A 27999-nucleotide genomic window follows, 5' to 3' on the forward strand; every position below is an offset into this window, starting at 1 on the left:
TGGTGTGATGAATGTGAAATGGATGATTTTCTTTTGTTTGAATTGTATCTGATGAAACACCAGCACACTTTCACATGCACATGCTTAGGTGTAACTGGACTGGCACAAAGGGAACTTGAAAGGCTATCTGAAGTTACCCCAAAATATGAAAACCTACCTGCAGACCAGAAAGACTTGAGTTAGGGTTTTACCTTTCTTAGGACCACAACATCACACACTGACATCAAGGAACAAGGAAGTGGGCAGTTCCTGGAAATGAGGGTTCAGGTCTACTGAGCTGTTTTCTTTTTAATTTTTATTGTTTATTTATTTTATTTATTTGCTTTTATGTGGTGCTGAGGATCAAACCCAGTGCCTCACATGTGCAAGGCAAGTGCTCTACCACTGAGCTACAGCCTCAGCCCTATTGTTTATTTACTTTTAAACAGCACTTAGTAGTGTGTTATGAGCACTTATGTCCTAAGTGTCTCTTTTGGACTAATGATGAGGAAATAAATATCTAAAAGTGGCTTATAGGAAGGCTAGGCTAAAGTAAAAAAAAACCCAACCATTCAAACTTGTCCCACCATCATCAAAAAGCACTTTCATGAAGCCTGACTGGGCTTCCCTAAGGGGTTCGGGGCAGGGGCCAGTGTCTCTGGAGGCTGTGAGGTGATCCTGGGTGTGTGTCATAGGGCAGCTTTCACCCTTGAATGCACACAGTAATCTTTTGAAGTCTGTGATCTCAGAGTCTTATCCTTAAAAATTCTGAATCACTAGGCCCAAGCCAAGGCCTGATTTCTATTTTATTTTTTTTTAGGAAGCATTCACTGTAAGTTTGAGGACCATTCTTTGGGGAGTATGAAATCTATGGTGTCTATGTGAGGGGCCCCAGGTTCTAAAACTAAATACTTCAGCCTTTTGCCATTAGAAAACTATCAAATGACGGAGCTAAAAGGGCTCAGAGATCATGTGGCCTGAACTTTTCATGGTTAGTGGACAGCAGGACTGAGAGGCTCACTGTGCAGGGAGCTTTCTGCAGAGCCACTCTCTCTGTGGCTCAGTGCAGTGGCTCACAGTCAGACCTGTGTCAAGTCCTGGCTCTGCCATTTGGGATCATGTGTCTTAGAAAGTTACTTGTCACTATGAACTTCATTGTTGCTATCTGGGGTGACTGTGGGAGTCATGTGAGCTGGTGCATGCAAAGTACTTCAGGGAAGTGACCTCTAGTTGGTGTGCATGACTTTCAGATTTTTCTAGGTAGCTAATGTCTAATGTGCAGGGGCCAAAGAAGTTCAGGGTCGGTAAAGGTTGGCAACACCTCTACCACTGTGCCAGCAGGCTTCAATGAAAGGAAATGCCCCATCCAGGCATCTTTTTGTTTTTTAACTCAATATGTATTACCATCCAAGTACAAAAATAGACAGTGCAAACTATCCTGTAAACTGGCAGTCCCAGCCCTGTCCTTTCGGGTGCCCTACAGCACCATGCATGAGGGGTCTCTCAAAGCCCCCACACTGTTATATTCCAGTGTAGGATGGGTGCTCCTTTCAGTCAGCCTCAGGCAACCACAGCTCCTCCTCACCTGAGCTGAACACAAACCCAGGAGGGATCAAGCCTTCAGCACATCCCTGAGGATTTCATATGCAGGCTGTGGAATTTGCTAGATTCTTCTAGCAAGTGGTAAGTGTTTCTAAAGTTTTTAGGCAGTCCGCATACTAATGAGAACCCATTTATTACATTTATCATGTAAAGCAGCATGTCAGTATTTCACCAATCAAAACCTACTTCTGAATTCATTATGCTAATTAGTAAAGTCTCTAGCTGTTAGACAGATAGACAACAAAAGTATTTGTTGTAGCTGCCCTTGGAGTATTTCCTTTCTGATAAACAGTAGCTGAACACTCCAGTGAGAATTTTCTATTAGAGCAATTGGCTGTCCCTGGTGCTGAAGTGTAAATGAACTAGTACATGCAAAACTGCCACACTGTCACAACACAAAAGTATTTTAAAGCAAATAACTTCCCTAACAGTACTTGATGCAATGTTGGCCTGTGAAGTACCCACTTGAAGTTTGCTGATATTATTTACTGCGACTGAAAACACATTGAATAGAGCAACAAAAGGTATAGAAACTCTTACATAAGTTGAATAAAATAATAATCTAAATAAAAGTAATCTTACATTACTTAATTCATGAATTACTCTAAGTCATAATTTAGCTCTGATTTTTCTAAATCAGAACTGTGGGTAGAGTTAGGTGACAAAGGGAGGGATAGCTGGAGCCACAGCCTAATGGTAACTCTAAGAAAGGGGAAGAAATCTAACAAAGCAAGGTATAAACCGTATTTTTCAGACTTTAGATTAGAACCTATTAGTGAGTTGCAAAATCTCACTGGATCACATTATAAGATGAATTCCTAAGTGTATGTTGTGGTTTAAAACATTTGACAGCCCCTGGTCTAGAAAAGAGAGCAGGAGGAGAAGTGTGTGGTACCTGGCTTCGGTCTTCTGGCAAACATCTGGAATATCATTAAGATGAATAATATGTGAGGGCCTGGCTGGGATCCTTCAAATGAGTTTTATTATCTTAAGTTCATCCTTGTGACCCTAGACCTGGAACCCTGGGGTCTTCCCTAATTTTGATCACAAAACCTAGGTATGCTAGCAATGATTTTGAGACATCAAATTTAATAAAAAATCTAAAATAAGATAGTCCAGAAACTTCTCAGGAAGATAAGAACATTACTTTGTTTGAGAAATAGCACATGCTGACAGACGCTCCTTAACTTTCTTTAGCCTGGTGGCAAAATCTACAGGATTCATGATTTCAATGGCGTCTTTAAGAATCTGTCAAATGGCAGAGGTTCCCACACTGCTTTTCCTTTCAGAACTGTAAACAGAGGCAAACTGCAGGGCAGGAATATATTTATGGGCTACACTCCAAAGATTCTATTTTCTGTCTTGACTCTGGATTTCCATTTCCACTTTAACAGTGTATTGTCAAACAGCACTGTGGCTCTTTGCGAGATCAGAGTGCAGACAGTGTAGCCTCATAAAAGGTGAGGCTGGCTCACTGAGACCCACTGTAAGTAGCATATAACCTTTTGTTCAAAATAAAGTAAATATAAGGAACATGTGCCAGTTCATGATTGGGCCACATGGAAATACATGTTCATGGGAACAAATGCAGATGTTAAATTTTGAAGCTGTCTTACAAGCAGCAGTTTATTCAGAAACAATTTTCCTTTTTGAGCAAGTAATAGAACAATTCAAACCCATGCCAAGATCTCACATCTCTAGAACTTAGAACCTATTCTTTGCTCAAAGTGCTTTCATACCCTATAACCATGTTCAATTCTGAAAGTTAAAAGGACTGGAATTTAGTCTCTCTAAGTTACATGATCTGAGATAAGTTTTTAACAGTTTTTTCTATGCTTTCAATTCTTCATATGCAAGGTGAGATAATTACTGATTTGCTAATAATTCAAGATTGTTAGGTAACATCGGTTGTTTTCAGAAACTACTGTGCAATTGTGGGGTAGTTTTGTTAAGATAATCTTCATGTGTTAATAGAATCTCAGATAAGCTTTGGTGTGAAAGAGTACCAGAAAAGCAAACTTTCAATTTCAATGGTATTTCAATTCTGTTTCCTCTTGGGAAGGTGACCCAGATGTTATTAAGTGATACTTTTGGCCCAGATTGTAGGTTGTCCTTTAACATTCCTGAAAAACTTCCAATTAAAACTGAAAAGATCCCCTTAACATTCTGTCTCTCAAACAACTCTTTGGAGAGTGCAGATATGTTTTGACCTATGTAGGAAGTAGCACCAGCCATATTTCCTTTCCTGTGACACTATTTACAGAACTATTCCTTTCAAGAGTTCCTTTCCTTTGAATACAGAGAAATGTTATTTCATAGGACAGAAATATCAATTGTAGACTCACAGAAACTTAAACCTGGAAGAAAGTGTCATTTTGCCCATCTTCTCATAGTACAGATGGGTAAATGAGACCAACAGCAGTTCAGTGGTTTGTTCCAGCTGTTGTGAAAGGACAGGAACTGGAACACAGGCTAGAATCAGGTTGTGTTCTTTCCACTCTTGCCTGAATCATATGTCAACAAAAATGCTACATGCTTTTAGCATAATGCATAGTTTCTTGTCAGCCATGTAAGTGTGACCACAGACCCACAATGAAGTATAGACATGAGGAATAGCTACCTTAATTTGCCTTTGTACACATGTCCAGAAAAGCCAGGACAGCTGGTGGGGAAGTACATGCCTGCCATCCTACAACTCAGTAGGCTGAAGCAGGAAGACTACAAATTTGAGGCCAGCCTGAGCAATAGTTTTATTGCAAGACTCTGTATCAAAATAAACTATTTTAAAAAGTGGAAAAAAAAAAGTCCTGGGGCTGTAGCTCAGTAATAGAGCACCCTGGGTTTAACCCCTAGCACTGGGGGTGGATGGGACACGTATTGAACATTTAGTAAATCTCATGACATTCTGGAATTGAAATTGCATGCATTGAATTTCGAAATGCATTTGCAAATAACAAAAAACTGGCAATATATAATTGGCTGTCAATAGTCTTGTGTACTTTCATTTTGCTATTCAAAAAACATTGAAAACTGGGGCTGGGAATGTGGCTCAAGCGGTAGCACGCTCGCCTGGCATGCGCGCAGTCCGGGTTCGGTCCTCAGCACCACATACAAACAAAGATGTTGTGTCCGCCGAGAACTGAAAAATAAATATTAAAAAAATTCTCTCTCTCTCCCTCTCTCTTTAAAAAAAATTTGAAAACTAACATAAACATATGCTTGACTTAAGAACCTCAAACATCCTGAAATAGTCTCTTTCTAGGTGTAGTGAGAAAAATTTCTACATATGTTGAAACTCTAAGCAAAACGATTTAAATACTCAAGAGAAAACGATAAGTAGAACACCAATTCCATGGGATATCTGGGATGTAATTTCTTTCTTAATGAAATCTATTGACTGACTGTGCACCGAGCCATTCTTAACCAGGGTGCAAGCTGTTTTTCCATCTCTACCACATATAATATCTTCTTGCTATTGTACAAATATCACCATCAAACTAGAGAATAATTTGGGAGAGTTCGTGGCTTCTATGGCAACCCACAGCAAGTGATGCTGTCTTGACAAAATATAAAATTGCCTCCAACCCTGAGTTGAAACTATAGGAGCGCAGCAAACAAGCCCTGTAGTATTGTTTTAGATGAAGCACAGTGATAGCTCTGCACTTCCTTCAGGCCTCCTCTTTCTTACTGAACGAACTCCAGGGAATGGCATCATGTCAGGCTTTCCAGATGGATTATGTGAAGCCATAGCTCAATGTCATTTTCAATAGGAAGCCTCATAATTAAAGGTCAAATAGTCACTTCATCTGCAATCAATCAATAGAAAAAGTACTAATACGAAGAACTAATCAATCAATGGCAAATGCACTAATAAAAGCAATGAATCAAATTCAGCATGTGTGTAGATGCAAGTATGTGGAAGGGATTGGGACAGGGCAGAAGCAAGAACAATAAAGTAAACTGAAGGTGTATGCACAAGAGAATATTCAGAAAGCTTCTTAAGCAAGAGTTTTCATCTTTGGTTTATTAGTTATATGAGTACCACTTGGTTTACAATGATTTATTTTTATATATAAATATTGGATGTAATAATAAATAGTATTTTATAAGCTTGCTTCATGTATTCTATTTGGATGTGTATATGTGTGTACATAAGTGCATGTGTAGATGTAAAATCATTAGTAGAAATACTATGGCAGCGATTGCAGAATGGAAAGGTTCGTTTTTAAAGTGCACAGAAACTACATTATTATCTGTTGTATTTCACCTTTGTATTGAGATCTGAGAGAAAATAGCACTGAGTCATATTACTTGAAAATTTTCCCTACTTTGGGGAATATGAATTTTTCACACTCAATGTGATGTTCTTACAATTCCACGCAAAGAAGAATTTCCCTTAGGATGATAATTATCAGCCTGTAGCTCAGGTCAGTCCTCTGTATCAGTGACATCAGGTCCCCAGAAGAGGAAAATGTGCATTGTATCTTGTGAAAATGGACATAGTAAAATTATAAATTCTAATAAATTCTAGTAAAATTATAAACTTCTTCTAGAAACTGCATCCAACTATCCATTGATATAAGTGGAAATAAGGATCATCTCTCTGAGACAAGAGGAACAACAAAGAGGCCATTTTTCATAAATGCTACCAAGGAGACTAGAGGAGGGAAGGCAGGTGTGATCAAGGTATGGCAGGATAATCAAGCTGAAAATAAAATTCCCTAATCTTACTGCTAAGGAACCTGAGACCAGATCAAGTATCTAGGTCTTACAGTTCAAGAGACTTTAAATCTGTCATGCTGAAAGAAACCCAGGATTTATACTACGTGGCTACAGATACCATAATAGTTTATTGGAGTACCATATTGGAGGATCTAAATACCTGTTTTATGGGAGAAAACTGCAAAATCAAACAAAAGTCCAGGTTTACCCAACTCCTTTTAGCAAAAAAAAAAAAAAACCCCACTTTTGATCTGGTTTCAGAGCACCTACCTGCTTGTCTGCAAATGAGATATCAGAAAGCAGAAGGAGGAAGAGTATATAGCTTTGGGATTAAGAAAAATGAAGACAAAAAGAAAAAAAATGGATTGAATGGATAGTTTTGCTCTCACAATAAAACAAAGAAAACTGATCACACTGTAGTATGCATCTTGGGTATGCTTCCTGCCTCTCTTCAGCATATCAAGTATTAGCAGCACAGAAGAACATCATGGAGAAACCCTAAATCATCCACTTTGGTTTTACTGTCAAAAGCGAATCCCTAAGAGGGGGTTAGGTTTAAAAGCCCTTTGCAGGAACGCACTGGCCAACCATGGTACAGTGGGTGCTCTGAGGACCTAGGATCACCTGATCCCTGGACTCTTCACCACCTCTGCAATCCCTTTCTTTATATAAGCCCCTTAATTTGTGGAAGACTCAGAACACCAGACATGGCATCCACAAAAACACACATGGGAATATATGGGGTGAGTTCTTTGAGGTCATTAAAGGGTTAATCCAATTTTTAAACCATTTCCAAATTTGGTAAGACTGATAAAGATTCTATCAGGCAAATACATTTAGGACTAATAAAAAACATTCTGAAAATTCTTTACTTTTTAGTTTACAGTTGGACTTTCTTTTAGTGATGTCATTTTCTTAAGTGAGTCAGAAGCCAAAATGCAGAGGAATTTTTAATATGAGTTTTTGCCACAAAATGCCTACCACCCCAAGGAGTTTGTGTATGATGTATATTTCAATAAAGTTTCTGATTACTTAATGACTTTTAATGACTAAAAACATAGATTCTGGGTGTCTAAGAGGTTATTGGAATAACTGCACTAAATTGGATAAAGCTAAGCAGAAAATAGCACTTTTCTTCTTAATTTGTTTTTGTCCGTTAAACAAATACTTATTTCACTCTTAGTGCTAATTTGACTGAGTAAATATTAGATCACTACATTGTTTCTCTCTATAGAAAACAACATAATATTTCAAAATGAATTTCAAGCTGATGTGAATATTGAATTAAGAGAATAACATTTTTTCCTACCTTGCTTTGAGCTCCTAATAAAGAAGTTAACATTTTCCAGGGGCAACTCTGGAATCTTCCAAAGGGAATTTTTTGTAATCCCCTTTTTAGAAACAGTCCCAGCAGACTTCCACTCCCACCCCACCCCCAACTCTACTGTTAACAATCTACATTATCAACTTTTATGAGAATTAATACATGATTACAAATGAAGCTAAATCCCTGACAGTATTAACTGTAGGCCTTCAGAGATTGGTTGATCAAATGTCAGTATCTCAGAGAATGGCTATCTTCACTTCATTAATACTCTTGATCTAAGAATGGACAATGCCTTATTTCTCTCAATTTGAAGAGTTCTGTATGAGTTTTAATATCTTAAGATGCAACTCTGTGAGGGTAATACACCGTTTTAGCTCTGAGGATCACTTACCTAATGTGAGGGATTTGTGTGTAGAACAGAAAATGATAGCCACTGTGTCTGCTGGTGTGAAACCTGAATTATTCCTAGAAGCAAGAAAAAGGTTTTTTATTAAAATATTTGCATAAAATATTATTTAAAACATCCTAAATCAAATGTAGTATCTACCTTCATGTTGACATCCCTCAAACAATCTTGGTGACGGAAGTAACTCTAGATTGAAATGTACAGAAGTATCTAAATTTCTTTTTAGAGAACCACTTCTGAGACACTTATCCGTTGAAAAGAAAACAGCCTTAATAATACGTGGTGTGGGGGTCACCTAAGATCACATGTGTATCTAGCTATTGGTATCGGGCTTTATGAAAACAATGTAGCAAGGATCTCTTCTAGATAAATCTTTAGATTGCCACTTGACATTATCCAGCAGTTTGGAAGAAAAAAAAATTTTTTTCTTACCAAAATATGATGTTAAATGTGTGTTTGCTGCCATGAAGATATACTGTTTCTGGAGAAGCATTTTCAGATATATTAATTCTTCCAAGTTGCTGGGTGGGGATTAGGTACTTCTCAAAGGTCTTTGCATGTGTGTAACCCCAAAAGGTAGGAGATATCATATCCCTATTTACAGATGAGAAAACTGAGGCACAGAGAAGGCGTGTCACTTTATCAGGGCCCTGCTAGTGACAGAGCTGGGATTTAAGTCAAGTCTAGCTCATATGCCTGTGCTCTCAACTACTATGTTCTACTATCGTTATACAATCGGTTAAAAACAATTTTTACTTGTCAAAACTGGTTGCCTGTTACGAGGGGCCAGTGCTATGGGTTAAATATCATAATCAAATTTCTTATGCTAGAATGTAAGGTGTAGAGAACACAAGCCAAAAAGGTTAGACGTGACTATTATTAGTATTGTAGCCTTATATTTTAGAAACTCTTCCTTCCTGGAAAGTTAGGCTTTGAATGATATAATGAGTTTATTTATTCATCACCCCCCCTACTCCTCGAATTCTGACAAAAGTCTGCTCATAGAAAAATGTTCAGAAACGGACTTTTTACAGTAGCACATTTAGCCCTCTACCTGATCTTTAAGGATTTCTAATGAAAGAATCCACATTTCCCTTAGTCTCCTCATCCCCATGTATAACTTTTGCTGGAGAAAAATCTTAACTATTTAGAAAAATCTCTAAAAAATCCCACTTCCTGTTTTCTTTGTCAAATGTTTACAGGAGGGAAGAAGAGCCCTCTCCTCTCCCTCGTTCCATGTGCAGGTGTTAAGAGAATATTTAAATGGCCCTTGATCTCCTCTCCTCTGAGAACACATGCACATTTCTGTTTCCTAGCTAGACTTCCTTCCAGCTCTTTCTTGACATTGACTGGAGTTTTGGGATCTCGCCGCAGTTGAGGATTCCCCACAGATGAGTACCACCCGAGGACAGTAAGACTGCTTTGTTTCCACATTTGACTCGCCTGTGCATATGGTGATCCACTCTTAACTTTTTAAACATTGTGCTACATGACTGACACATTTCCTTCCCCTTTATTCTGCATGGCAGCTCTAATGGGGAAGGACCTCTGTAATTCTGTAAATGAATGGACTGAGAGATGAAAGTAGAATGAATACTTTATATAAAAGAGGGAGAAAAGAGTGGGGTATGTGTGAGAGAGGGAATTGTGGAAAGGGCCACTCTAGCTTGGCAGGGAGTGGAGGATGCTGATGGAGTACACAGAGAACCCTTTAAGAGGCAGGGGGTGGTGATACTGCAGTACAGGAGTGCAGGGGACAGCTAGCCAACAGCAGGTTCTTCAGCCTGCCTTGTGACCAGGAGTGGGGACTTGGTAAGATGGGATGAGGGGAGCCAGTGAGGAACGTGGGACAGTGGAGGATAGGATCAGAGATGCGCTTAACAAGTAAGGCCCTAAGCAACTCAGGAAACCCTGGCTCAAGATAAAAAAATAAAAAGGGCTGGGGACAGGGCTCAGTGATTAAGCACACCTGGGTTCAATCTCCAGCCCCCCCCCCCCCGCCAAAAAAAAACCATACAAAAGTAAGCAGCCAGTATGGTATAAGACTGAAGTTGGTGAGGCCATGCAGGAAGCGGGAGCTAGAAGGGCCTGGATAAGAGCAGGAGATAGTGCTAAGAGACTCAGAATAAGATGAATTGACCTTGTCAACGTTCCCTTCCAACAGCTTGGGAGCAGCACATGCTCTGGGTGCAAGCAAACCTGATTTTAAATCCAGACCATCCTTTTGCTTATATATAAAATGAGAATAATACTACCTGCCTCTTAGGACCTTTGTGTAGATGAAAACCAATATTTGTTAGGAATCTGACACATTAAAAGTATTTAATAACGCTGATTGATATTTCTACTTTATATTGTTTGGAAAGAGGAGAAATTAAAGAGATGTTAGAAACTTTGCACATCCAGGACTGAGATTAAGGTTTTAATGCAAGAGAGACCTTGTGGGGTTTGGGGAGAAGGCCAAGGAGCGAATGTTGAGGGTGCTGGGTGTGTGGTAGTGAGAGGGACTGTGTTTTCAAGAAATCTGGCAAAGAGAAGAAAAGGATTTTGGGAAATATAAACAGAAGTATACACAGAGAGAGTGAAGGTACAGTAGAGAGAACTAACTGATGACTCCAAGTCCCCAAAGAGGGCCTGAGACAGGACTGGAGGGGTAAGCTGGAGACGGGAGTTTCCTATAGTCTCTGAGCTGAAAGCAAAAGTAGACAGAGTGGGTGAAAAGTAGAGGAAGAGTACCAGGGGAGGGAGGGAGAGGGCAGGTGCTGGGGAATGAAATTGAACAAACTAGGTTAAGTGCATGTAGGAATAGTTACAATGAAACCCACTATTATATATAATAATAATATATCAGTAATATTTTTTAAAAATATGAACAGTGTTCAGGTGGAGAATGGGAAAGCTAGGAAAACTTATGTCTAGGCTTTTACTTTCTTTATAAAGTGAGAGGCACTTCACACCTCCACAGAGTGTGAGGTTACCGAGGCCTGGGACCTGAAGAAATTAGAAAAGCTTGAAACAGGCAGATTGGAGCATAAGACCTACAGTCAATTCACAATGAATAATGAACTTCCCTGCAGGGCCGGTGTCCGCCTGTGGCTGTAGAACATGCACACAGGCAGGAAGCCTCGTCTGGGATGCTCCCCAAAGTGCACTGGTGTTGGTAACACTAAGACCTTCCAGTCTTTGGCTGACCTTATTTATAACCAATCATTATACATATTGGTTTTCTTCTGGGAGAGTCTGACAGTATACTTTTCCTTTGGTGCACTTTATTCTGATTCATATTCACTCCTGTCCAGATCACTGCACATTTCCAGTGTGTCAAAGTCTCTGGCCAAGGAGGTACTGGTCTGACACTGGCTGCCAATTACTACAGTAGCACTTAAATGTGGCTTAAGAGATTTGCAGAGAAGATCACTTGTCCTGTTTCAGGTAAGAAGACTGAGCCTAGGTCCAGGCTGGGACATTTCTGGCTTATGGGAAATGAACATGACTCTATGGTTCTGTTGACACAAACTCCCACAGTGGGGAGGGGAGGATAAGGGCCACAGGATAATAAAACAGATGCTCATGGTTTATACCTTATTCCTCATTACAGGGCAGACTTGAACTCCAGCTATACAGTGCAGCTCCGAGAGTGGATGCTTTCATTCATAATGGTGTGGCTTTTCATTCATAATGAGTGACCACATCAGTGAACCTTACTGACTACTTCTCTAAGCACTTTGCCTCCAATATTTCTTCCATAATATTATCTAGCCTTAGATGTTAGATAATATTATGGCCTTGCTTTTTCCAAAAGGAGAACCTGAAGCACAGAGGTTAAGCAGATTCCCTAAAGTCACAACTAGGAAGTGGGCTGGTCCAAATTCTGGAAGTCAGTTTGCCTACTCAGGAAAAAAAAAAAAAAGGAGAATACAAGTTTAATGAACAAGGGCAGCTCTCTTGGTTAGTCATCTACCCTCTGCCATACTGTCACGGTGGCTTCATGACATAGGTCATGACAATACTCAAAAAAACCAAGGGTCCTGTACATTAAATTTAAGTAGTGACGACCATAATCTATTCCAGGGATGAACATCTCTATTGTGTCTGCTCACATTCTTGAAAGGAGTCACATTACTATTTATTTTCTAACTCTACCTTATCTCTTTTTAATATTGATTTTCTTTTTATCCTGTTTTCATCATTCTTTTGATCACTTTGGCTTCCCCTGAGATGTTTATTTCCTTTTCTTCCCAACTGGTCTTTTTGTTCTCTCTTGCAAAGCTTTCAATCAGTGTTTTCCACATAATATTTATTTTGCCTTCCTTTGCAGTATCCACAAAGGAAAACGTGTCAGGTTTTACTAGCAGAATCACAGAATGTGGAGCAGAAAAGGTCCTTTGGGAGAGTTCTGTCAAAACCCACTGTTTTTAGACATGGAAACGTCCATGCGAGGTGGTTCCTTTGTTAACCTCTGTAACAGTGTCTTATCTTTGGTTGATTTCAGAAGACTGTCATGAGTGTGTGGCGCAAAACAAGTTACCCGGAGCTCCAAGGTTTAGTGTCCTCATCTCCGAAATGGTAAGAAGAATTGCCTCTAATAATAAAGCCTGTCCTCCTTGCCCACCTTCTCCTCTAGGGACTGTGGGGTAAGGCCCACTGATACTTCTGTCTGGAAATGTACTGGAAAAAATTAGTATACCTACAGAACTATTTCAATGTTTGTTTTCCTCCTTTTCCTGTTCTAAGGGGTTCTTTTGTCACGACTGATTCCAGGTTTCTGTTACTCTAGTTATCAGTCTACCAAATGTTCTTATATTTTTAAAAAGATTCCTAATCATTATTTTGTTTTCCTAAAATTTCTCACTTTTTTTTTTTTGACTGACAATTCCCCAAGTTGCAGAAAGCCTACATCACTATGGATAGCTTGCTCATTCTCATTTCCTAACAACTGGACAGAGAAAAGAAATATGTGATATATTACAATATAGTAAAGCCAGAAAATTCACTCTCTTTTTATCATTAGTTTTTGATATAATATAAAACTATTTTGATATGATAAATATCCTAGCTGACATTTATTGAACACTTACTATATGTTAGGAATAATACTGAAGGCTTTATGTGCTTATTATTTAATTCTCCAAATGTTCCTGAGATAGGTACTACTCCTGTCTTCATTTTATACACAAGAAAACTGTAAAGTTACAAAGGCATTAAATAGGGTTGAAACCCAACTCTGGCTCTAGTTTTGGAGTTTTGAACCCTTGATACTGTTCTGTAGACAGATAAATGACTCTCAAGTCTGTTTTAAATACTCACTACAATGGTATCACAGCAGTCAGTAAATCTAAGAAATGCTTACCAGGGAAGCAGAGTGTGGCAGCAAAGTTGAATTTCCTGGGCTGGGTTTCTCCTGGTTTTACACTACTAAATTTCCATCATCAGAATGCGGTAGCATGCCACACTACAGAAGACTGATTTTTGTGTTGAGATTTTTATCTTTTGATACCCAAATTGATTTTAGATTTATTGGCTTGGTAAGGAAAAAATGAAAACACACACACACACACACACACACACCCCAATTTCACCCATTTCAATGAGAAGAAAATGGAACTCAGCAAAAACCAGTAGATTCTCATTCATATCCTTGGTATCTTTCACAAACTTGTTTGTAAGGTGTATAAACTTGTAGAGTTCAGTTAAACAGTCCTTACAAATTCTCTAAAGCAAGCATTGAGTTTAAAAGTAATAAAAATAGTTTAAAGCAGTGGAAATGAGCTTGGCAAATGCTTTAGCAAGTGTCAAGTTGAAATGGATTTCGGTCCTGGGCGTGCTACTTACTCTTTGATTTGGGGTAAATTATTAAGCTATTAAGATATGATTTGAGGCAAGTTACTCTAAGGATGGGTCTTCATCTACAAAAGAGCAAGAAAATGCATAATATTACAGTCTTGCTGTCAGACTTATGTGCACAATCCCTAGGACAGTGCCTGGTATGGAGTAGGTATCCTACGTTCCTCCAATAAAATTCTGCGGCACTATGGGGTCTCTCAGTGAGAAAACAGAGCACAAAACCATCTTCTAAATTATGTCCCTTTAAAAAAATCCTCAATTTTTAATGGACTTTTAAAAAAAGTGGGGGGCTACACCACCATTACTGTGGAACATGTTTACAGCTTTTCCATATTCTATGTTTTATCAAAGAATCCATGTCTGCCTGTGGGTCAAGGAGGGACAAAGCATGACAGAATTTCATGGAAGGGAGAATAAGGCAGAAAAGAAGGATCTCAGCTGGGTGTGGTGGTGCACGCCTGTCATCCCAGCAGCTTGGGAGGCTGAGGCAGGAGCATCACAAGTTCAAAGGCAGCCTCAGCAATTTAGCAGGCTCTCAGCAACCTCGTGAGACCTTGTCTCTAAATACGGGGATGTGCCTCAGTGGTTAGGTGTCCCTGGGTTCAATCCCTGATATAAACAAACAAACAAACAAATAAATATCAACACTGAGGTTCTCAGGAAAGCTCAGTCTACTGCATGCTAAAAATTGTTATTTTTAACAACTGTTTAATTCAACTATTTTATTTGTGACGCTTCCCTCGTCCCCCTATTTCCTTCAGTAATCCCGGTGGTGGCTGCTCCATGCTCTATCTTTTCATGGAATTTCTACGTTACCAACAGGATATCTGCCTCCTACATAATCGGGTAGGACGACCTGGCCTGATTATTACTTCTGCCACAAGGACCAGCGAACAGTCACAGAAAGGCAAACGCCTTTTCTAGGGTGACATAACAAGCCATTCACAAAAAGAACTTTAAAATAGCTCCTACTCTCAGACTTACCCAATTAAGTAACATTTTCTCTGTGACTTAAGGGCTCCAGGCTTTATTCTTACTTCATAAATCACAACTCAAGCTTGCGAAAATGCTTTAAATTACTTAATCAATACTTTTTATCGACTGTTTACAATCAGCCTAGTGCTATCTAAGTGCTGTACGAGCCAAGTGCCTAATGTGAGGCCTGAACCCACCTGTCCATGGCCCTGATACTATTTCAAGCCTCATAAACAGCCTGGGAGGCTGCCCTTGTGGTAGCTCATGGCTGGCGCTTGCAGTTCAAGAGCCCTGCAGTTGGGCTCAGGTCCGCCTTTCCAGTGACTGTCTTTCCTTCTGATCTTCCTCTGTGCCTGCCACCCGATCCTATCCTGTGTTGTTTTTGTGTATTCATTTATGTATTATTGCTTTTGCTCCCATGAGAACCACCTGTCTTCCACTCTGCTGAACAATTAGCCTTTCTTTATGACTCACGTCAAACTGCATCTCTCATGAAGCCTGGCTCTACCATTCCCTTTGGAAGTGCTGCCTTCTTTGAATGGACTACAGGTTGGCTTACTGTACAGCTCAGAGGACACTTACTTGTCAGTATACATATTTAGTCTGAAAATTCATGCAGGATCAGAATCACCTCTTATTTATGGCATTTACTATGCTAACTTTCTCAAACTAAAGGCTTAGGTAATACCTGTTGAGTGAATAATATAGTGGAAGAAGCTGCATTTAGGAACGTAAAAGATGAAATTGGATATGATGGCCAATTTGGATGTGTGGATAGCTCAAAGAAAAAAATGGAAATGAGAAGGCAGGGTTCTTCCAGGAAATAGCAAATATTTTTACTTCAACATAAAGCTTAGGGAGCATGGGCACTTTTGGCAATTCATGAGACTGGTAATTAGACTAGATGGTCTTGCACTTAAAAAATAGACATCATTCTGTAGGCACTGACTAATAGAAGATATCTGATCAAGAGAGTGATGAGTACACTTTGAGTCAGTGGAAGTGGTATAAAAAGCATAAGAAACTTTGAACCTAGAAATGGAGCTACGAGCAAGATATGCATTGCAATAGATGAGATGAAAAGGAGACATCAAGCGCCCCAGTGAGAGAAGTAGCTTTGGGAGCAGGGTCAAGACATTTACAAAATGATTATGTGAAGGATTCCAGTCTGGGTAACTCTGAGGATAGTGGTAAGTGAAGAAATAAGAAGAAATTTAGGGGGAAAAGGTTAATTCCATTTTGAATATCTGGAGTCTAAGGTCTTGTTAAGACAATCAGGGGAAGAGATACAACTGGCAGGGAAAACAATAGCACAGAACTTGAGAACAGCAGGTCTAGACTTGGAGTCATCGGCATGAAGCTGATGGCTCAGGCCAGGAAAGTGGAGAAGGCTGCCCAAGCACATGATGTGGACAGATGGAACAGCGTCCAGGGCAGATCCTTTGACAAAGTCTACAACTCGAGGGTAAGAAAGGAGGAGTGAGAAACAGTGGCCAGGAGACAGGAGGAAAACTAGGACAGTACAGTGGCACAGTAGCCAAATAAGAGCTTTACTCCTTCCTTAGGAGACTAAAATCAAGAGACACCAAGTCACTTACCTTGTTGAAAAGATGAAAGTTAAGAGCATGAAACTCAGCTGAATAGAGACTACTGAAGACAAAAGAAGAAAAAAGATTCAATATAAATTAGCAACATAAAAGCAGTATCTGTAGCACATTTACTATATGCATTTTATCTGAAAATTAAGGGAACTCAAATAGAAAAACAAGTGGAAAAAAACAAACAAATGTATATTCTAAATTGATAGACTCATTCCAATGAGTAGGACCTGTTCTTATTAACAATATCTAACAATAGACACAAGTTATGACATCCACTACTTAGGGGAAATCTAAAACCCTCTTTGATTTGTTCAATTTAGAAAAAGCTGGTTTATACTATATGTATGTATAGCAAATAACACAAAAATGGTACCATTTAATACGTACTTTGGAATAACTCATCTTGATTCTTAAGAAGAACAGATTATTTGATACTATAATATTAATAACATCTTTCATGTTAGTATAAATAGAACAAAAGATTGTTTTATGAGCCGTAGAAGTTACTGGCATTTTATAGTATATTGCTCTTTAAAATGAAATATTGTTTTGGTATATCTTATTAGCAAATAATGATGTGAATATTCAAATTTTAGCTGATGAAGGCAAATTATTATACATATAAAAATATTATCATATATTATAAATCCTGCTTTTAAATCACAATAAGGAATACGATCTGTTCAAACTTATAATAAATTGAATTGGTGACAAAATGCTCAACCTAATATTAGAATTTAAAAGACATGAAGGCATTTTCCATCTAATATCAAGTATTATAAATCAGAAAATGATGAAGGGACATAAAAAGTAAAGGAGATTAAGATTATAAGTGCATAACTGATGTCTTTCCAAAGAACAAATACAAATGATAAAGTCACCAAACAGACATAAACTAAGTATTTAATCAAATCAACACGAGAGATGAATTTAGAGAATACTGATGGCTTCACATTGCTACTGCAGGACAGCCAGGGACCCATCTTCCAACTTACTTATGAACAGTATGAGAACAAGGCTGAACTTATCCAGGTCAATGTGTGGGTTTGAGAACGTGTCACAGAATGTGGTGTAGATGATCATGAGGAGCACACTGCTGCTGATGGCACCAAAAGGAGGCTTCTTTCTTTCAAGCCAATCCTTGATGTATCGTCGGACAATCTGAAATACAGAGATCAACAGGTTGCCTCTTTTCAGAGATGTAGGGAGTTGAACTGGGCGTCACAAAATGATTCTGACAGCAGAAAGACATAAAGGAAAGGGAATAATTTGGATGATGGCCACAATGGATTTCAAAGCTTCCCTGCCACACCACACTTCTTCTGGGGAATTTAACATTTGTAGTGCAACTTCCACTGGGTGTCCATAATGAGAGTATATTTTCAACTGCATTCAAATCCATCCTTAATCATGCCAAATGCTCTTTGCTAGCTGTCACTGAGACATGCCCATTAAGCCTCCCCAAAGTTTATCTCCTCTGCCGATCCTAATGGATGTGTGTAATTATCACAGTCCCCTTTGCCTCAACAGACAATTCCAAGTGCAACTTTGGGAATCTTAAAAATCTGACATCTTCAAGAATTTCAAGACGGTAGATAATCGAAAGTGATCCATGGAACATATTAATATTTAAAATGCTAGCAATGCACCAGAAGTTTTTAATTAAATTATAACTCATGCTTGAAAAGCAAAAGTGCATGTGTTGTGGGAGTTTAAATAATTCAAACTCTGAATATCTAGAGTTTTTGTGAATCCAAAGACAAATGCCATTTGCATGCTTTTGGAATTCCAAAATTAACACTTAAAAATGAATAAACCTGTCCGAAGTTTCCTACAAAAGGATTAGTGAAATATAAAGTTATAGAACAATCCTTTCTCATTTAAAAATCAAATCAGATTATAAAATTAGGACAGTCTGAATACTGATGATAACCTTTTTTGGGACATAAAAGTGAACAACTCCACTTAAAACCTTGCTTGGCTTTTGAAAGAAGCTAGGTTAGCCCTATCAGAAGGACGATAGTGGAGACATATTAAGTTTTGACTCACTCATTATCCTGCATAATTGAACATGAGATTTCACAACAGGCTGAGTTACTGTGGATCCATTAGCAATAATGAGGTCAGGGAACTTCTCCTGATAAGGCTGATGGGGTTTTGACATTATCTACTCTGTCACCAAAAGGGCTTAATTCACAATGGAGCATATCCTTATACATACTTAAGAACAAAATAAGCTACATTTGTCCCCTCCACCCGGATTCAGTTTCATTTTCTGTAGTTTTAGGTACCCATGGTCAACTACTGTCTGAAAATGTTTAAGTGAAAAATTCCAGAAATAAGCAATTCATAAATTTCAAATACATTTTATTATAGTATTTGTTATAATTGTTTTATTTTATATTTTTCAAATAAATTTTATTATAGTGTATTGTTATCATTTTATTTTATTATTGATGTTGCTGATATTCTTAATGTGCCTAATTGATAAATCAAACTTTATCATAGATATATATGTATAGAAAAGAGTATACATACGTTTTGTACTCTCCACGGTTTTAGGCATCTATGGGGGGGTCTTAGAATATATCCCCTGAAGATATGGAAGGACTACTGTACTCTCATTAGAACTTCAGAAAAATGGCTGTTGGATCTGTTTAGGACTCACTAAGTGTCCTAATAATGTGAGTAAACTGGGTGTGGCTGTACACACCTGTAATGCCAGCTACTGGGGAGGCTGAGACAGGTAGGAGGTCCACAAGTTTGAGGATAGCCTCAGCCACATAACAAGACCCCATCTCAAAATATAAAAGTAAAAAGGGTTGGGGATATAGCTCAGTGATAGAGAGCCCTGGGTTCAAGCTCCAGTGGAGGGGGAAAAAAGAAAAATATAGAGAGTCTTGGAAGAAAGCAGATCAGTTGGTTCAAGGTAGAGGAAAAACCATTAAAGGTGGGTGGATTGGGAATGAAGGCGAAAGAGTGTAATGCACAGAGAGCAGCTGTGATTTTCTTAAAAGTGGATCATATTATTGAAGTTATATGGATTTATAAAATATTATGATGGGAAGATAGAAGTGATCCCATAGTATTTCATCTGTCCATTTCTTTCTTTAAAATTAAAAATGCAGAAAATATAGAGAAAGAAGAGCAGTTCTGTTGCACAGTATGATGCACTGATGTATTAGAACATAAATTTTGGATAGCAGTGCTAGAGGTCTCATAGTTTGCTCAGCTGGCCCCGTGTTCAAATATGTCTCCACTGGTGCTTACGAGGAGGCTACCAAGGGAACTTCACTTAGAGGGTCAATTCGTAATCTGCTGTGCTTGGTAGCAGAAAGTCAAACTTAACACTACTCAATTCCTTTTGGAAATAAAATAAATGGAAAATACATGGAATCACTGAAATTTATGCTGTCCTTCAATCTTATTTTAATATACACTGGTTAAATACACATATATTCCAGGTGCATGCCTGCAATCCCAGCTGCTCTCTGTCTGAAGGCAGAAGGATTGCAAGTTGGAGGCCAGCCTGGGCAATTCAGACTCTGTCTCAAAATAAAACAAAATAAAATGTTGAGGATGTAGTTCAGTAGTAGAATGCTCATGTGTGAGGCCCTGTACCAGAATAAAACAAAACACCAAAAACAAAAACACACACGAGTTCTCTCTGCAACAGGCCATAGAATGCATGATCCCAATTTCAAAAGTAATCCCAATATCATGGCCCCAAGAGAACAAAAAATAAATATGAATGAGGTATAACTTAAAAGCCAAAGCCATTTTAAAACCAAAACAAATATCTAATCGTGGATCAACTTTATGAGTAGCAATTTGATTTAATAAAACTTGGTAGTCTCTCTTCATTACAAAATTCTCAGAGTCTCATGGTGGAATAGAACTCTTTTGATATAACAAGAAACAAAGAATCCTCCTGGCCAAAATATCTTTTTTTTTTTGGTTTAATTTTTTTATTTTTCATTGTACATGGACACAATACTTTTATTTATTTTTCTGAGGTGCTGAGGATCAAACCCAGTGCCTCACATGTGCGAGGTAAGAGATCCACCACTGAGCTATAACCCCAGCCCCTTAAAATATTTTTGCAGTTATATTAATAAGTGCATGCAAGTTTTAGTTTTTTAAAATTCCCCTTATAGAAATGTTAACAAAGTTGATAATTTTAATATGGTGTAGGACTTCATTTATCTCTAATAATACTTATTACTTCAAAGAATATTTTTCTATTATTAATGCCAATTATATTGTTAGTGTTTTAAATTTATATCTTCTTATTTTATACTTTTCTGAGTCTTTCTGTCTTAGATGAGTCTTCAGTGAAATATGTCAATAATCACTATCAATGTAAATGGATTACACTCACCAATTAATGGGGTTGTTTGATCTTTTATTAATAAATATTATATGCTACACCAAAATGTCTTTTTTAAAACATATCCCTGGGTTAATGAAGGATACTTGTTCTTCATAAAGAAAATAACTGCACAGACTCCCAAGTGAAACAGTAACCCTAGAGGAAACCAAATTGTCTTTCATCATTTTTAGTCTTCTTTTTATATTTATCTGTGTTTCTGAAGTAAGCCATTTTATATCTTCCAGGCTCCAATAAGTGTTTCCTTCTTTCTCTAAAATTAAACTCACAAAGCAGCTGCTTGTGCATTGTGTAGCTAGAAAAATGTTAACGGGGTTCATAAACAAGACTGGGTTGAGTAGTGTTGACGTGCCTCAGAGATGTGCTTTGGCTACAAACTACAGGAAACCTCATCTTCTTGTAGTTTAGCAACTTACACTTTTGACACAATCGTACTCCATTTGTCAAGAATTCATACCATTTAAAATACTCCAAACTTCTTTGCCTTATAGGAATTTTAAATAGCGTGATAGGTAACAAGACTTTGCTGAGTAGCCTAACACAACTGGACACAGCACCTCAGCATTCTCTCTTGGGAAAAAGAACAGAGCAAGATGCGGGGACAAAGGCCTTCCGAGGAGGCGGCCAGCTGCACCTTTGCTTAGGATCTACACTGATTCATTCGTCCTCATGGCTCAGAGAAACTTAGGCATTAAAGATTAAGTGACACATCCTCATTAACTTGTTTGCTTTTCCCTGCGGAAAAAGAAAATCTTCCTCAGGAAGCTTTTTATTTTATTGTCTCATCTTCAGCATTTTTATTTTCTTTATTTTAAGTTAATTAGCAGGAATGGTTAAAAGAATACTTAAATTTGACTCTGTACTTCTAATAATCTGGGTTACCTAGCAATTACTATATGACTTCCAAGTTGGAAACCTTTAAAAATGACACGTCTTATGTGAAGAATGTTCAGACACCAAGGTAACCGTGGGGTAGTATATTCATCATTTTAGTTTTCTTAAATTTTTTTGGTCATGGTATTTCCTTGCTTTTTCTTTCTATTTGTCTTTACATTTATAAATTGATTTTTGAATGAGGATATATGATAGATAATTTTTCATAGTAAGCCTGAATTTCAAAATTTATTTTTCTTCAAGATGGCTTTAGATTCTTATTTCAATTTTAACCTCTATTATACTGAATCCATATAATTTCATAAAGTCTTTTGTCTCTTTGTTAATATCTTGTTGTCAGAGATGAAATCAAATCCAATGTATATAACACTTTTCTTTAAAGATAGGTCTTATTAAATTTATTGATTAGATTCAAATCATATTAATTTATTCTATAAAGCATAGATAATAATAAATGAGTATAATAAACACCCATTATCTACTTCACTTTTTGAAAATCCTCTCCCAGTGCTACTCTTATTTCATTCTTAGGAGAAAGATTGTGCAAATATTATCCTGCTTGTTTAGAGCTGCAAACAGAGGCATAAAGAACCCAAACAATTTGCATAAAATGTTAAAAAGTCAGGTGGAAGAGTATGACTATGACTTCTATTTTTGGAGGAAACATTGCATAGGGGTCAAGGTATAGATTCTGGATCCAGGATGTGCTTAACCTTAAATCCTGGATCCACTCTCTATTTTGTGATCTTGGGTGAATTCCTTTACTTCCCTGTGTCTCTTCTGCAGAATGGATAATGGATATAATAATAGTTGTGATGATTAAATAATTAAGTGACTATATAATGCTTTCAAAACAGGGCCTGTAGATGGTAAACAATCCCCATTCTTATTTCCTGGTTTTAGTTTGGTGATGTTTTTATCAGTGTTTATCAGTATATATCCCATTTATAAAGGTACAGTTACTTTTCTCTCAAAGCTGTTCATATGAAGCAGTAGAAATAGTTCAAATCTAATATTTCATAAGTGAAAATTTTCACTAGCATTAAGAATACCAACTTCAGCTTTGGCTGAAGCTGAGTTAATATGAAAGACCAACCTCAAACAGTGAAACTAATTACAGAGGGAAAGACCAGAGAATGCATGATTGATAATGTATAGATAAGCTTTATTACTATTATTTATAGGGGGAAATGTGGACTTTATTGGGTTGCTTAGAAAACTATCCAAGGTGACAGAAAATAATGAAAAGTGTTGGAAATTCTGTATCATTAAAATTTATTCATAAATTGCTTTTACACATACTGCATAAAATAAGTATTTGTCACCAGCACTTGGATGTATTAAAAGGATTTGTTGGAAAAGGAAGGAAAATGTTTCAATAGCACAAAATTTATTTCTTTCTAGAACCGAGAGAAGCAGCAATCTCTTAACCATCATCTATGCAAAGAATACTCATCTCAGAGAGTCACAGCACCTTTGGGCTGGAAAACATAAATCTGTTTGTTCTATAGATTGAAAAGTGAGGCCTAGAAATCATGTGTGCAGCTGGGGAGTGATGAAGACCAAACTAGGCCTCAAATCACACTGAAGCCAGTCCACGAGGACTTAACCCAAAGGGAGTGTTGTATATGTAAAACAAATTCCCTCTCAGAAATATAAACCAAAAGTTGAATGATAAAGTTTTATTATTGGTTAGAGATTAAAGAAATTTATTCAACTCATACTCGGGACTTTTTCTTCACCTTCTAGTTTCCATTATTTGTTTAACATGTAATGACAGAATCTCATTTTAAAAGATGCATATAACAATATGGGAATATTTATTTTCATCTTTTGGCACCCTCTTTGCTACAACTGAGAAACTAGCCTGGAATCTCTTTGCTCTGGATTAGTGTGTATGAGTGGTTTTGGCAAGGCCCTCAAAGGTCATACTGCACAGGTAGGCAAGTCAATAAATTAAAATAGAGAGAGAGAGACTAGAAAGACAAGGTCCCTGTTCGCATGGGTTTCACATTCTGATTGGAGAGATAAACAAAGAGTAAAACAACAACAAACAGGAAGAGATAATGAAGCACACTAAGCAGAAGTTTAAACTGGGTGATAGATAGTTTCTGGTGGCAGTGGGGCAGCTCCTGGAGGAGAGGGGAGGAGGCAGGAGGAGGCAGGTGTGTCATATAGAGCCAATGGCAGCTCTAAGGAAGGAATGAGGCTGGGATGTTTGAGAGAACAGAGGCTGTCAGTGGTACCCAAGGGTCAAAGGTAGGTACGTTGGGAGTGTGCAGGGCAAGTAAAAGGTTGAGGATGGGCACAATAATCTTTTTAGAGTAGAAACAGAACCTCAAAAGGAAGTAGAGTAGAACTTCTGGGAGGTGTTACATGATATTGGAATTTTAAATTTGGGGTCCTGAATTTTAAAGAAAATGGGAACAATGTGTATTGCTTTCTTGGAAGCAGAGCTTTGCCGCTCTGGTAGAAGCATGCACTGGGTCTTCATGAAGTAAATAAAACAGACAGACAGCAAGTCAACAAAGTGGAGTTTGCCAAGAAGTGAGGCTAACAATGGACCAGGCATCTAAGCAGCTCAGTTGCATAGCTGGTGTGGCAGAGCGGGGTTAACCAGGGTTGGGCCTTTCTGAGCAGTACAACAAAGGGGGGAAAGATGCAGGAATTGAGAATATTAGCAAAGGAGTGATCATAGTGATAGACTATGGAATCCAAGCTGAGTAAAAAGGGAAAGTCATGAGGACAGTGGCTGGTAGAGAGTAAGGTCAACTGACAGGGGAAGGAGCCTTGATGAGGTTGAAGAATGAGTGAGAACCTGAGCTTACAGGGTAAGGAGTGGTACCACAGAAGTGAGTTGTTGGAACTGATCAAGATCAAACGGGCCTGCTGTGAAGTCCTAAAGCATTTCCACACACATTAGAAAAAGGAAATCCCTTCTCTAATATACTATATTTCCTTCTGCCAGAAGATTCTAGTGACAGGTACACAGATTCATGATGCCTCTAGGCAAATACATTTCTCTGAAAGGTAGCATCATGTACACTATACAATCCACACAATGTGGGCCTACACCCATAAAGCTATGATCATAGGTCAGGTGACTGAGGTGGCTCTGCCTGTCCTGGAAACCACTGCCTGCAGAGATGCTCATCCCTCCCTATGGTACTCAAGGACCTGGGGATCATTCTCCATGGAGCAGTGCCCATATCAGGAGGTACTCATATATGTGGCTATGTCTTTTATATTAAAGTATCTGTGGGTCTCTCACAGCACAGTTCATTCAAAGACCAAAAATAAGAGAGTATGCTAAAAATGTGGTCTTTCTTTTACATAAAATTTGGAACAATCTATTTTTCCATAAACTGATAACCTAAAAAATTACATACAGTTGGCCTTTTGTATCCATGGGTTCTGTATCTGTGGCTTCAACCAATCCTGTATTGAAATATTTGGAAAAAACCCTGACTCTGTATTGAAACTGTATAGACCTTTTTCCTTGTCATTATTTTTTAAACAAAAAAAGTATAATAACAATTTACATTGTATTAGGTATTATGAATAATCTAGATATGGTTTAAATTATACAGGAGGAAGTGCATAGGTTTTATGCAAATACTGGTTCAGGAAGTGCAAGCTTAGACAAGAGATAGCAAAGGTGCCATCTTCCCCGGCAGTATGAATGGGGTTTCAGGTGCCATATGTGACAGATTTCTGAATGGGAGCATGTGACAACTGCCTGCATGTAAGGGAGAAAGGAGGCAAGAAGAGGGAGGAGGCAAGGCTGTTAGGGGTTTCTAGATGTGAAGATGAGTTGGTGATTGCTAATTCCTAAGAATACAATACACTGGGGGTGGGGTAAGTGCAAGCATATAGGTTTCCTCATTGAAAAACACCATCAAAATACTTCACTACCAAAAAAACCAACCAACCAAACAAACAAACAAAAAACCCCTACAATTCCACTTTTTGACTGTCTCCTGTCTCTTTTACTTTATGATTTATGGAATAATTTTCTACTGGGCCCACAAAGAATGAGCAATCTAACAACTCATTCTCTTTGAATATTCTTTTTTTACATAAATTACATGACCCTATACATAAAAATTGACTAATTTAGATATTATTTGTCCATATGTTTCAAGCCAAGCATTTAATTATTAACAGGGCTATTTCCAAGATCCACTAAGAGAAGAATTATGAGCTCCAAGTTATTAGGTGGAATTATTTTCAGAACCAAAAAAATCAGTATGGAATTAATCTAATGCATTTGTAGTTAAACTGTGTAGAGATGAGGGGAGGTAGATTCAGATATGCCTCTAGAAGGCAAAGCATGCCCCTTATTGATCACATAACTCTCACTTTTCTTTCACTCTTTCAACACAACTTTCTGGGGTGCCTATCGTCTGGGAATGTAATGGTGGACAAAGCAAATACGGTTCCTGTACTCACGAAGTTTCTAGTCCAGTGAGGGATAAACAGTTAACAAAAGATAAGTAAACATTGTGAGAAGGACCACGACAAAAAATGAAATAAGGTGCTGCAAAGAATAACCAGGGAATCTGAGTGCAGTGGCAAACATCTGTAATTCCGGTGACTTGGGAGGATCACAAGTTCAAAGCCAGCCTTAGCAGCTTAGCAAGGCACTAAGCAACCCTATCTCAAAAAATAAAAAATATAAAAAAGGGTTGGGGGTGTGGCACAGTGGTAAAATGCCTCTGTGTTCAATCCCTGGTACTAAAAACCAACCAACTAACAAACAAAATTTAAAAAGAATAACCAGGAAAACACTTCAGGTGCTTCTAAGAAGATCTGAATTACAGTTAAATGAGTGTGACAAGTTGGAGTGGAAGGGTGAGCATAAAGACTTTTTTTTTTTTAACTCATGATTTAACCCAGGGGTACTTTACCACTGAGCTACACCTCCAGTTATTTTTATTTTGAGACAGTATCTTACTAAGTTGCCTAGGGTTTCACTAAATTGCTCAGGTTGGTCTTGAATTTGTGATTCTCCTGTCTCAGCTTCCTCCAAGTTGCTGGGATTACAGGTGTGCACCACCACACCTGGCACAAAGATATTTTAAACAGAAGGAATAGACAGGTACTGTGAAATATGTCCGTAATCCAAGGTACCCAGGAGGCTGAGATAGGAAGATCACAAGTTCAAGGACAGCCTGGGAAACTTAGTGAGACCCTGTCTCACAATAAAAATAAAAAGACTAGGTAGAGTGACCCTAGGTTCAACCCTTAGTACTGCAAAACAAACAAACAAACAAACAAAAACACCAGAAAAAATAAGTAGGAGTTGAGGAAAAGCCAGGAAAGCTAGCAATACAAAATATGGCAGCAGCTGAAGAAGAAGGCAGGGGATATAATATTTATTCAGAATCCCTATTATGTGATCAGCACTGTGGAGAAAGTATTTTTTTCATGTATCACTTCAGCAAATGGTATTTTAAATCGTCATCATTTAAGCTAAAATCAGCCCCCTAAGTATAACATTAAAAAAAAAAAACAAGTGCCTATGTAGTGAATTCTGTGGTGCTCTATCCAGAACAATCTCTTCAGGAATAAGGTACTTAATCCCACAGGCTCTGGGAGCAGGAAGCCTGGCTTGGATGAAGGATCTCAGTTGAGGTCCTAGCACAGGCCTCAGGGGGGTGGGAGTAAGCAGAAAGACTGGTCAGAGCAGAGTATAGACCAGGCGCTCTTACCTTAAGGCACTGCAACTCTAAGGATCACCCTAGTTCCAGAACTCACCAGGGAACCCATGTAGGCCTTGATAGGAAGATATTAACCCAACTACTTTTTTCACCCCTCAAAAAGTATTTACTCCCCAGGAAACTTCCTGCATAGAAACCTGTCTCAGTTTATTGCCCAGAGAATCTGACCAAAGAAAGCATATAAATACACACACACACACATACACACACACACTCTCTCTCTCTCTTTCTATATATATAATTTTACAAAATATAAATTTATTTATATATATATATAAATAAATATAAATAATTTTATATGCAATATTCCAAAGAGCTGCTTCCTGTTTAATATCTGCAGGCAATTTGATAATGGGAATGGTGATGATGATGATGATGATGATGATGATGATGGCGACCTCCACAGAAACCACAGAGCACTCATCTGTGTCAGGCTCTATTCTGGGAACTTTATGTGCATGCATAGTTCATTTAATCCTCACAACAGTATTTTAAGTGACAGGTACTATTAGCATAACACTTAATGAACTATGAAC

General features: G+C 38.1%; 1 protein-coding gene across 1 annotated transcript in view; it reads right to left on the reverse strand.

Moving 5' to 3' along the window:
• The window catches only part of Slc10a7 (solute carrier family 10 member 7), a 253890-nt gene that overhangs the window by 21566 nt on the left and 204325 nt on the right, over window positions 1-27999 (reverse strand). The window contains exons 8-10 of the mRNA XM_026392715.2: window positions 17452-17617; window positions 16454-16505; window positions 8022-8095 (exon numbers count right to left, since the gene is read on the reverse strand). Of these exons, the coding sequence (XP_026248500.1) occupies window positions 8022-8095; window positions 16454-16505; window positions 17452-17617 (292 nt within the window). The remainder of the gene's footprint in view (window positions 1-8021; window positions 8096-16453; window positions 16506-17451; window positions 17618-27999) is intronic.

This window comes from Urocitellus parryii, chromosome 10, assembly GCF_045843805.1.
Source record: "Urocitellus parryii isolate mUroPar1 chromosome 10, mUroPar1.hap1, whole genome shotgun sequence".
In the NCBI taxonomy this organism is placed as follows: domain Eukaryota; kingdom Metazoa; phylum Chordata; class Mammalia; order Rodentia; family Sciuridae; genus Urocitellus; species Urocitellus parryii.